At 45.6% G+C, this 12084-nt stretch overlaps 2 protein-coding genes across 15 annotated transcripts in view; one reads left to right on the top strand and one right to left on the bottom strand.

The window, feature by feature from the left end:
• The window catches only part of LOC105467566 (EF-hand calcium binding domain 11), a 161107-nt gene extending 157182 nt beyond the window's left edge, over positions 1-3925 (bottom strand). Inside the window, exons 1-2 of one of the 11 annotated variants that reach the window (XR_011625641.1) lie at positions 3073-3284; positions 2383-2478 (exon numbers count right to left, since the gene is read on the bottom strand). Coding sequence is in view for 10 of the 11 variants with exons in the window: in XM_011717258.3 (XP_011715560.2) it covers positions 2383-2478; positions 3073-3147 (171 nt within the window). In the remaining variant the exon portion in view is untranslated. Of the gene's footprint in view, positions 1-2382; positions 2479-3072; positions 3308-3847 lie in introns of those variants that run through there. The other 10 variants (XM_011717260.3, XM_011717259.3, XM_011717258.3 and 7 more) reach the window with 10 other exon arrangements.
• LOC105467567 (tyrosyl-DNA phosphodiesterase 1) overlaps positions 3384-12084 on the top strand; it is a 97575-nt gene continuing 88874 nt past the window's right edge. Inside the window, exons 1-2 of one of the 4 annotated variants that reach the window (XM_011717271.2) lie at positions 3384-3521; positions 11405-11955. In XM_011717271.2, coding sequence (XP_011715573.2) covers positions 11412-11955 — 544 coding nt within the window. In that variant the 5' untranslated portion in view covers positions 3384-3521; positions 11405-11411. Of the gene's footprint in view, positions 3522-4030; positions 4167-4354; positions 4767-11404; positions 11956-12084 lie in introns of those variants that run through there. The other 3 variants (XM_011717270.3, XM_011717273.2, XM_011717272.3) reach the window with 3 other exon arrangements.

Raw genomic sequence — 12084 nt, 5'->3', positions numbered from 1 at the left:
CTGCTTCAAAGTAGAGACTGTGTTTCATTCATCTTTATATCACTAGCAACTAGCAAGTACTCCTTTTATTAAATAGAAACAATAAATTTCACTATGTGTGGGTGGGCGCAGTGGCTCACGCCTGTAATCCCAGCACTTTGGGAGGCTGAGGTGGGCAGATCACTTGAGGTCAGGAGTTGGAGACCAGCCTGGCCAACACGGTGAAACCCCGTCTCTACTAAAAATACAAAAAAAAGAAAAAAAAAGAACTAGGTATGGTGGTGTGCACCTGTAGTCCCAGCTACTCTGGAGGCTGAGGCAGGAAAATTGCTTGAACCTGGAAAGTGGAGGTTGCCGTGAGCCTAAGTCACGCCACTGCACTCTAGCCTCGGTAACAGAGGAAGACTGCATCTCAAAAAATAAATAAATTATGTAAACAACTGCATGAACGTATAAGTGATTTATTATATAAGTATTTTATTGCTTCATGACCTGCAGTCAGTAAATATTTAATTTGCTCAAAAGCAATGTTCAAAAATGAAACCCCAAACCTCAACCTAGTCTAAAAAATCTGTTGAATTTCACAGAAATTATATATTGAGTTACTTGCATAATAAAAGTTCATTGTACAATGACTAAGTTTATAGGTGACACACTATTAGTGAATACTTTACCATTTAGTGATCTGTGGTTAGTAAATAGTTCATTTGCTTAAAAAATAAAATGGAAAACCTTATCCCAGTATGAAAAGTAAAATCTGTTAAATTTCATGGAGTGTATGTACAGTATGTTACATCACTGTATTTGTCATTAAATTTCTCATTCTAAAATTGAAACCAAGTAGACTCAAGGGTGAGAAAGGCAAAAAGAGACAAGATACCTTTCCAGGTGAATCCAAGTTAAATACAATGCTTCACAGGCTGACTCATTTTAGCTGACCTGCTTTTTAATTCCAGCTGAAATGATTACAGGTAAACAGGAGAGCTGCAATTTCTAAGAGTTGGCCCTGACTACTTCTCTGAGCGCCATAATAAGCTTCTCAGTAACTAGGCATCCCCTCATAGCTGAGCCACTCTGAACCCACCTGGGCTGTCCATGCAACCTACTTGGGTCAAGATAATATATTAATACTTATTGTACATCACAACTTCACAGTATGTTCTGTTGACACAAATAGAGCAGAGAAGCATGACATCACAGGGTCCCCGGCTTTGCTGGGCTTTCAGTCTGACAGAAGGGCAGAGCCCACTCATCAGGAACAGCTGGGCCCTAATTAATTGCCAAGCTGTCTGGTCTAATGAGAGAGGGACGGCATTCCAGGCCGAGCCCTGAGTGCTCCCTTTGCTTGATGGTGGCAGCTCAATTTCTTGAATCTGGACAGTATCTCGACTATGACTAATTCCAGCTTAACAAGAAGGGTGTTGTCTCTAGAATGAATGTAACAGGAAAGCAGAAAAGCATAAAGACGGGGTGAACAGGAAGCTTGCCCTACTCAAGTAGGAGGTTCATGGAAGCTCAGCTCAACTCTCATTATTGGTGAATTGGTGCAATCTTTTCTGGAGAGCAAATATCCAACAAAATTTTAAATGTACATATTTCATGACCTAGCAATTATACTTCTAGGAACTTATTCCACAGATATACAGCCACAAGGACATAAATGTGTGTATTATTGCAGCAATGTTTGTAGGAAAGAAAACAAAAACAAACAAACAAAAACACATATATAACCCCACACAGGAACCTGGCTAAAAAGAATAATGTGCAACTATATTTTAAAATGTGGTAGTGGTGTGTGCTTTTAGGTTGATATATTGTTAAATGAGAAAAGCAAGTTAAAGTAGGCACAATATTTACCCATTTATGGTTTCAGTAAAAGACTATGCATATCTATGTCATGGATAGAAAATTTCAGAATTACACAAAAAACTGTTAATGGTAATCCCGTAGGAGCTGGACCCTCTGGTAGGCGGGGAGCAGATTTTTATGCTCAACTTTATACCTTTCTGCACTGTTTTAATTTTTTGACTGTGGATGTATTTTATAAACAAAGCAACAAAAGTAAAACGAGAAAGAAACTATGTCACGTCCTATGTAAATTTATCCTGTTACCAGCACTTCCCTTTCAGCCTTCCCTCTTGGCACCTCTCTAGCGTCTCGTATTTATAATGGTTATTAGCAGCCTGGTAGTGAGATAGGCTTGTGTAGGCTCCAGTGGAAAAGATTTCTACTTCATCTCTGGGCTGAGGTGTTAAGAGGAAGCTAAAATTCAGCACCGGGCACATCTCTGAAATTGCTTATAAAGCAATTTATAAACATCCTAAGCTAGCCCTGTGGACTTTTCTCAAGGTCCATTCACCACTGATCGTCTACCCCATCCCCAAATATATAAGAAAGCTCTACCTTGGAGGGCTTGTACCCAAACAGCATTACAACAGCAATTTTAAAGTCCTCTCTGCTGAGATAGCCTTTGTGATCTTCATCACATGCCTTAAATACCTGAAGAACATTAAATAGCTTTAGTTAATTACACAGAAACTGTTTCTTCTTATTTTTATTACTAGTTTATATAATTTGGACCTCGAAAATCTAAAACTTGGCCCAGCGGTAGAGTATGAAAATAGAATTTCATTATCCCAATATTAATTCTCAAGAAAAATCAAAGATGGACTAAAATCTTCTTAAAGATGGGCTGAAATTTCCCTCAAGAAAGTAAAACCAGTTAATCGCTAGGATGACGCAAATTAATTCACTTAGACCACCGAGATAAATTCTACCCAAAATTCAGTCCTGGAGTTAGGAAGGTGAGGCAAAGGGGCTGGCTTTGAAAGGCGGGAGGAGAGATGCAGATTCGTGGTTACTATTAATAGACTATGTAGAGGGAAAGGAGAAGGAACTTGGAGGTAGCCGTAGTCCTGGACGGGGAGCCAGGAGCCCTGCAGCTCCAGGATCAGTCATTAACCACAACCCTTTGGACAGGTAGCCCAGGTCTTATCTGTACAACCCGGCAGAGAGAGACCCAGGCGCGGGGGAGAAAGCGAGAGGCCCAGGGCAAGCTGAAGTCCGAGGCTCAGTCGCCCTCCGGACACCTACTTCCACCCACATCCTGTGTTCCGAGGGACTGGCTTCCCACGTCCGCGACCTGGCTCTGGCCTCGGAGAAGAACATCGCGACTGCAACAACCGAACCCCAGCACCCCAAACACGGCCCACTGCTGCCCCGGCCTGGCTCGCAGCCTAACGCGGCCACGCCCGCCGCGGCTCAGGAAGCCGAACTTCACCGCGCAACTCCGTCGTCTCCTCCCATTGGACAACCTGCCAGCCCACTCGCGTTAATCCCGCAGGGCTATTGGCCAGAGCCTTTGTTTAATCAAGTTTCCTAGGAGCCGCCCTGGCAGTGAGGCGCCCAGGCCTGCCCCCAGCACTTGGCTCCGCCCCCTCTGTCCCCTTTACTAGTTGCGTGTGGCCGGAAATCCAAGCGCTTCTAGGTGCTGGTTCAATGCCTGGTTCATGATTTATTTCATTCTCTCCCTCCATCTTGCAGTAAGTTACTTTTAATCATTTACATCTATGACACTATGCTAAACATCATTGGAGACAAAAAGAGTGTGAACAAACATAAAGACAACCAAACGAAAAGAGCCAAGTCCGGGATTCTCGTTCAGATCAGCAAGTCATTGAGATCGAGCTCCCAGGGTAGCTACTACATCTGCTCTGTCCTCCAGATAACCCCAGCACCTAGCACTGTACATGGCACAAAGTAGATCTTCAATGAACGAACGAAACGAGCCGTTATGTTTACACAAATGTATTTCACTCAGTCCTCTGGAAGACATGCCTAGTTTGAGGGAGATTCCAAGAATAAATACCACAAATAGCACAGAGCCCAAATCCCACAGCAAACATCCTTATTGAAGGCAAGGACTGTGGGGCGAGTTCCGTTTCTCAGAAGATTTTAAAAGAACGCAACTGTTTCGAAGAAGGAACAGACATTCGAAGTTCTGAGTCCGGTGGGAACTCATTTAACATTTTATTTTACAGCAGATTTCAAAGTCTGCACCCAGCCCTTCCCAGGACACAGGTCTCCTTGCTGCTGCCTTTATCCTAAGCGTATCCTCTCTCCACTTTAAACCAAACGCCGCTGCATGGAGTCCTGGGAGCTTGAGCCATGACAATTCCGTAAAGAGGGTGAGTCTTGCTCGTAGTTAACTAGAGAGAAGTTAGGGGACGCCTTTCTGGTTCGCCATTCGTTTTAAGAAGTCTCCAGGAGGTCAGCCAAGAGCTAGGGGAGACGAGGTCTCCCGAGCCCCGTCCTGGGTAGACACCCGGCGGGCTTTAGGACCCAGCGGTGCGCTCCCCGGAAGGGGAAGGGGCCGGACCTCGAGCCCCGCGACGGGGCCCCGAGGGTTTCAACTGCGCGCATGCGCGGCGGCCGCCGAAGGGGCGGGATCCGAGGCGAGCGTGAGTTCGGTGCGCATCAGGTACGTGTTGGGCGGCAGCGGGCGCGGACTCGGTGCGGTCTCTCGAGGGCTGCGGTCGGGCTCGGGAACCTGCTCCTGACCGGTCGTGGTTCGCGGGCTGCTGGGGTCCTGCAGGGCTGGAGGCGGACCGCGAGGAAGCGGCGCGGCTGGGAAGACGGGGCAGGGTCGCCTCGGCCCCTGGGCCTCGGTTTCCTCCGATCACAGCATCTCAGGGGGCGCGCACAGGCGCCGCGGAGACCTGTGTCCTGCCTGGGCGCGGCGCTAGGGGCCCCTGCTGGGGTTTTTATTCCCAGACCTAAGCTTACAGGTGCGTGGTCCCAGAAAGTGAGTAGGAAAGCGCCCACCACGTGCCAGACGCTTAAGCTTTCTGTGCTTGGTTTCTCAGTATAGGAGGACGGTCACGGTACGTAGTATAGAGTTGTCCTGAGGGTGAAGCGAGTTTACACCCGATGAGGCGCTTCGAATCGTGCCTGGCCGGCCCCAGATGATCGCACAGTAAGGTTGGCAGCTGCTGTTATCACTTCCTCACCTTCCGAATCGGCTCCCGTCGAACGCCTTCAGCAAGAGCCGTCTCACTTCGTCTCCAAACCGTTCTCCACAGAGTTGGAGCGCACACAGTTGTATTAAAAAGGCAAATCGAAGGCCGGGCGCGTTGACTCACGCCTGTCATCCCAGCACTTTGGGAGGCCGAGGCGGGTGAATCACTTGAGGTTAGGAGTTCGAGATCAGCCTGGCCAACATGGTGAAACCCCGTCTGTACAAAAATTAGCCGAGCATGATGGCGGGTGCCTGTAATTCCAGCTCCTCAGGAGGCTAAGGTGGGAGAATTGCTTGAACCTGGGAGGCGGAGGTTGGAGTGAGCCGAGATTGTGCCATTGCACTCCAGCCTGAGTGGCAGAGCGAGACTCTGTCTCAAAAAAAAATAAATGCAATTCGGATTCCCCTTCTTCTTAAAGCCCTAAGTGAGACCCCATTGTTCATAGCATAAAATCCACTTTCTTTAATGGGTCTTCTCCCCTCACCCCCTTCATCGTGGACCGTTGCCTGCCTTGCCTAAGTCCTTTTTTATGATCTCTTTCCCATCTCTGCAGGCTGGGTACCCTCTAGTTGGAATGCTCTGCACCCCATCATTTAGACAGCAGGTTCCTTTTGGCCCTCTGGGTCTCATTTATATGTTACTTCTTCAGCATATTCCCAAGATCACCCCTATTTTTCTGTCTCATACTTATAAAATGTAATGAATGTCTAACTCATCTTGGCTATTAAAATTTTTATATGTGGGTCTGTCTCTTCTGCCCTGAAATTATGCTCTGCTAGGATAGAAACTATATTGTTAAGGCCTCGTTCCCAGTTTTCGGTACATAATGACTGCCCAGTAAGTTGTTGAATGAATGCACTCCAGGGGGTAAGCCTGATAACCATTTTACAGACTAAAAAACTGAGGCTCAGCAGTTAACTAACCTGCCCGAGTGCACATTTACTCCCTAGTCATGGCTGGGTTTGAGACAGGGCCCATGCTGCCTTTGGCCACACAGGAACTCAACTGAGGAGCCTGGCTCCCGGGCCCACCTGATGGTTTTTAAGCTCCATGAGAAGGAGCAACTGGAGGTGAAAGAGAAATGCCCCAGCTGGGTCTGGTATAGTGGGGAGTGAGGAAACAGCAGCTCTAAATTGAGTACCTTTCATATCCACAACATGTTTTAAAGTCCTTAATAAAAGCACTAGCAGTGTCCTGAGCTAGCGTTTGGTGGGAAAATTTCTTTAGATTTTTCATGTTAGTACAGTGTTTGCCAAATTTCAATCACACTCACCTGCCTTCTCCCCAGTTTGTTTTATTCCCTTAACACATATGACACGGGATTTTTTTCAGGGCCGCTTCGCCAGCTGGAGACCTCCAGCCCTGGGCTGGCCGCAGGAGGTGCCCTGCCCACTCAGCCTGGCATTGTGCGTTTGGCTTTCCTCCTGGCCCAGATCCCGTGGCCACTATGCACGCTCAGCCTGCAAGGAGTGGGTGTATGAGTGAGCCTGGAGGCCTGGATGGCTGTTCCAAGTGCTGGCCCAGGCACAGACTCCATGCAGGACTGTGGATGGCCTGGGCGTGTGGCAAGTGACTCTGGCATCAGACTCTGGTGTCCAGATGAGGGGGATGTGGTGGTGCCCGAACACTTGGAGACGCCAGGCAAATAGGGATGTATTAACAGCTCTTTTAGTCCCTCCATCTGCAGCCCAGTAAATGGAGGTGTGTGGCAGCCAGTGGTTCCCTCTCCCGTTGTTCCACCAGCGGAACAGAGTGCTGCTACAGGGCTATAGCTCTATTTGCACTTGCTGTTTAGCAGGTCCCAGTTTCTTGTCCTGCGTCCAATAATAATAAGGTTAGGGTGACAACCAAAGGGGAGAAGGGGGGAGATGAGTTTTATTGAGTGATGAAACAGTTCTCAGCAGAGAGGGGACCCCAAGTGGGTATCCCCTGTCCCCACCCAAAGGTGGGCAGTTCCCCAGTGTGGCTGAGTCTGGGGCTTTCATGGGCTCAGAATGGGGGAGTGTGTGCTGATCAGTTTGTAAGTATGCAAAAAAGGCTAAAACAAAGGCACCACCCAAAGGTGGGCTTGACAATGTAAAAAACGAATTAGGGAAGGGTAGGTGTATGTAAAGTAGGTGAAGGGTGGGGATTAATTAGAGGAAGCCGTGCCAAGTGGGAAGAGAGGTTATCAATCCGGTCTGTGGATTTATCCAAGACTTGTAGCTTGGCTTTCAGGCTTTAAACTGTCTTTGGTTTGCAGGTGGGGTTTTAATGAGGCTCTGCCCCTATCTGCCTAGGGATGTGTCTGCCTCCTGCTGCTATCACGTGGACTATCGTGTACTTAATATTTTTGTTTGAATCCAATCATTCTTTTACATAAACTTTATTTTGCTATTTCAAATATAACATAGCCATCAGATACCTTCTGTTGATGGTAAACAAAATTGTTGGTGCCCGCAGAAGAGCCCAAACCCTGCTGTTTGTTCCAAATCAAGATTAAAAGCATTTCTACAACACTGCAACTTTCTTCTTGATTTAACAGGGAGTTGGATTGGACGGGAAGGGGAGGTACTTTCATAATGTCAGGTCCCAATCCCACTTTAGGAAACACTGTGCCGTCCTGACTGAGTGCCAGGATTCAGCATCAACACAGCTGTGTTGTATTCTCTGACTCTTCCGGTACCACTTACCAAAAGTGTGACTTTAGATTTATGCTGTACCAAGCACTGCCCAGGCAGGGAAGACAGATGATAAACAATGGAAGGAAAGCTCTTGGGTTCTACATTTGTTAAAACTGTATGACTTGATTACAAAGCACTCTGGAACGCTGGGCACCAGAGCCTGTACGAGGGAAGTAAATTCTGTTACTGGTGACCATCCAGTTATCCAAAGTAAAAATGTGATATTGGTGCTTACCAGCAGTTCTTTTCCAGCTGGGCGCGAGCCTTGATTTCATAAAGAGGTTGGTAAGCTGCTACACTTAACAATAAGACAATTTTATTAGTGTATTGCACTAAATTGTAACTGAACAAATTGTATTGGGTTGTCTTTAATAAACGACTCAGGCATATTTTTGAATGTCAGCAGGTCCAAAACTTTATGTATAGAGCAGAACCTCAAAAAAGACTTTGTTCTCTAGAAAATGTCTTTTTTTAAAGCTTTGTTCTATTTTTTACCCACTTGTCCTACTTTGTTGGAGGGAATTCCACTTCCATATGGTTTTAGAAAATGTAGATAATGATAAAACTAAAAAACCTTTGAAATTCTCCAAATAATTCACAGAGTTGCTAAGAATTTTACCTACAGAATTCTCAGGGTTTGGGAATTCCATTTTATTTATATAATGCAGGCAACCATATTTGTTATGGTAGCCTCTTAAGATTCTGCAAACTGCTTCTAAGAGTGGAAGCTGAATCCTTTCTCATCAAAAACTGAGACCTGCTAACCGCGTTGGTTTAGAACTGTTTTAGAATTCAAAGGAAGCTAGAGCTGACATTCAGAGAGTGGTTTTTCCTAAGGTGGTTCTTTTGTCCCTAAATAACTTTAAAGTCACAAAACTGTAGCCAGTGAAATAGTTTCTTCAAAGTGAATTGGAGCAGCTTAAATACCTCTATCCAGCAACTTCTAGACTCTAGAACACTAGAGGAACCTAAGGTTTTGTGGGGTTTTTTTAAATACCGGAAGGATTAAAAACATTTAAGGAAACACCTCTGAGCTGCTTAAGTAGGTGTTGAGTAGTAAATCAATCTGAATCTCTTTCATAGAGGAAACTGGGCACTCAGACTCCTTTAACCATGACAATACAGTTCTACAAACCTGGTTATCTAGTTTCTTAACCCTTAGCAGATGAGAAACAATTTAGGGAAAATATATCTGTGCTATGAGTTTTAATAAACCCCTTGAAGTGGGCTGGACAGAGTGTAGAAATGAACAGAAACTTTTAGAAAGCAGATATGAAGGCTCAAAAGAGCCAGACAGTCGGGTCACTATTCCAGAAGCAAGTGGCCCCAGCCCTGCCTGCCGTCCGTCAGGCTTTGGCTGTGAGATAGTGTATTCATGCCGGATGGGTAATAGTGACCCTGAGCCATGTAGAACGGGCCAGATAATTGTCTTGATGCATTCTTGCATAACTGGTAGTTAATTGAAGAAGGTTAAGAGAGACATTGTGAAAAGAGATAGATACCTTTAAAGTATTTCCAACCCTCCACCCCCTGCTGTGTCCACTGAAAAATCATGAGATGTATACATTTAGAAAGGAGAGCTTAGTTCTTGTAAAGGGATACAGCCTGCAGTGTGGCCTGACAGGCTAGGAAGCACAGCCTCAGGCAGAGACCTTTAATGGCATCCCAGGGAGGAGAGGGTAGAACAGGGATTTATGCTGAATGGGATGGCCAAGTATACATATTCAATAGGTGTGGGAGGAGCTATGAATACTCGCCAAGGGGGGCACATGTGCATGCGTAATGAGCAAGCGTGCGTGCTTCGTGCATCTTATGTTCACTTTGGGATGGAAACTTAACATTTGAATGATTTACAATTAGGCACTCTGTCAAAAGGTGAAGGAGGGACATGAAGGCACTCAGTGCTCAGCCTCTGAGGACTGGTCAGAACCAGTCTGGTTTCTTTTCAGGAGAAAGTTACTGAAGTTGGTTCATTGTCCAATGACAGCTGCAGTGATGGCCTGTGGAACCAGGGGTGTCAGTCAGCCAAGCATCTGGCAGTAGGTGAGCTGCAATTGTTTAGATATTACTTATCTCCAGGCCAGTGCTTGTTTAGCTGCTAAAGAAAAAAGAACCTTGTGGCAGGTAGAACATAGTTTATTCTTTAAGGGTAGCAATGTGGGATTAACCCTTGCTTGGCATGGCCCTAGGTCTTGTTTATGATTTGGTGTCATATTGTCACAGAATCTATTCTGCCAGTCTTATGATCTCTGGTCAGTTGTGTTTAAACCGCAGAAGGGAGGGGATATAACAGGCATGTCTGAGCTCCCATCCCACCATGGCCTGGAACTCAGTTTTTAAGGTTTCTCTGGGGTCCCCTTGGCCAAGATTTTTATTTTTAGTTCTCATCTAGAGACACATGCATATGTATTCATTTGCAAAATTTTTGATGTAGAATAATGTAGAATTCTCTTTTTGGGGGAATGTAGGTTTTGTGAAGGGAGTGTCACCATCTTGGTTTACCCCAGTCAATGCATCTTTTTCAGCCTCTTTAAAATGGCAAAAACTTAAAGATACTGTTAATCTGAGTACAGACTATTGAGTTTTGTAATTTTCCCCCGGGTCGTGTGCTAAAATGTTAAAAGTATCACTTTGAGGAACTGTTCTTTAGCTATCTGGAAAGTCGACTTAGATAGTCCTTTACCATTGAATTGACGAGATTTTGTAGGTAACACCGAAAGTGACTGTTTCGTGTACTTTCCTCTTCTCAGAACAAGAAAGTAGAATTTAACTATGTGGCTTAAAAAATAAAAGTGTGTTCCTCAGTATAAGTTATTTCTGTGCAGGTTTTAGTAGATTTATGATGTGGCCAATAGGATAATTGTATCTTGAGTGAGTTGGGTCCTCATGGAAGTAGTGTAAATAACGTACATACCTAAGTGGTCATTTGACATTCCTCTTGAAGACTTTGTTAAGCTTTATGGTAAATGGGTTGTCTTTTGGGAAGTAAGACATACATAATCACTGAAGTCCTGTGGGTGTCTGTACTTGGGTGAAGGCCAGGTTTGTAAATTCCAATTTGACCTTAAGCATTGAACATAGATTAACCCCAAATGCTTGTTGGAAGCTTCAGGGTCAAGAATGAATGTTTTATTTTGGAGTTTGTCTTGATGCCTTCTTCAACCCCCTTTCCTAGGATATCTAAGAACAAAGTTTAGATTGAAAGACAAGGCTGGGCATGGTGGCTCATACTTGTAATTCCAGCACTTTGGAAGGCCGAGGTGGGTGGATCTCTTGAGTCCAGGAGTTCAAGGTTAGCCTGGGCAACAATGGTGAAACCCTGTCTCTACCAAAAAAAAGAAAAAAAAATTAGCCAGACGTGGTGGTGTCCGCCTGTAGTTCCAGCTATTCCAGAGGATGAGGCAGGAGTATTGCTTGAGCCCAGGAGGCAAAGGTTGCAGTCAGCTGAGATTGAACCACTGTACCACTCCAGCCTGGGTGACAGAGTGAGACCCTGTTTCAAAAAAAAGAAGGAAAACAAAGGGAAGAAGAAAGAAAGGTGACCAGGACTTTTGCTTGTAATTTGGCAGAATCTGATAGTGGATTCTGGTAATGTGCTTATAAACACCCAAAAAGCAGCTGATGGTAGGTGGTCAGCCTCTGGAAGGTGTCAGCTCATCTGATAGGGAAGTTGAGAGCAATGAAGTTATTTTGCCAATGCCCTGATGAATGGGAAATGCTGACGTTTCCACTTTCCATTTCCAGGAGTATAATGTCTCAGGAAGGCGATTATGGGAGGTGGACCATATCCAGTAGTGATGAAAGTGAGGAAGAAAAGCCAAAACCAGACAAGCCGTCTACCTCTTCTCTGCAAGGAGCAGCAAATGAGCCCAGGTATACCTGTTCCGAGGCCCGGAAAGCCGCACACAAGAGGAAAATGTCACCTGTGAAATTCAGCGATACAGATTCAGTTTTACCTCCCAAAAGGCAGAAAAGCGGTTCCCAGGAGGACCTAGGCTGGTGTCTGTCCAGCAGTGATGATGAGCTACAGCCAGAAATGCTGCAGAAGCAGGCTGAGAAAGTGGTGATCAAAGAGGAGAAAGACATCTCAGCTCCCAGTGACGGCACTGCCCAAAGAACTGAAAATCATGGCCCTCCCACCTGCCACAGGCTCAAAGAGGAGGAAGAGTACGAGACATCAGGGGAGGGCCAGGACATTTGGGACATGCTGGATAAAGGGAACCCCTTCCAGTTTTACCTCACTAGAGTCTCCGGAGTTAAGCCGAAGTATAACTCCGGAGCCCTCCACATCAAGGGTAAGAGGATGCTGGTTGTCAAGGAGCTGTTGAATTGCCCTTGAGAGTCTCTCCTCCATGAAACAAGGAGGGCAGCCTAGAATGATTTCTGAGAACTCTTCTTTGTGTTCTTAACTACTTTCAGGAAAA

The sequence above is a fragment of the Macaca nemestrina genome, chromosome 7, assembly GCF_043159975.1.
Source record: "Macaca nemestrina isolate mMacNem1 chromosome 7, mMacNem.hap1, whole genome shotgun sequence".
Lineage (NCBI taxonomy): Eukaryota > Metazoa > Chordata > Mammalia > Primates > Cercopithecidae > Macaca > Macaca nemestrina.
The sequence above is the reverse complement of the archived record's forward strand: the minus strand, read 5'-3'. Positions and strand labels throughout refer to the sequence as shown.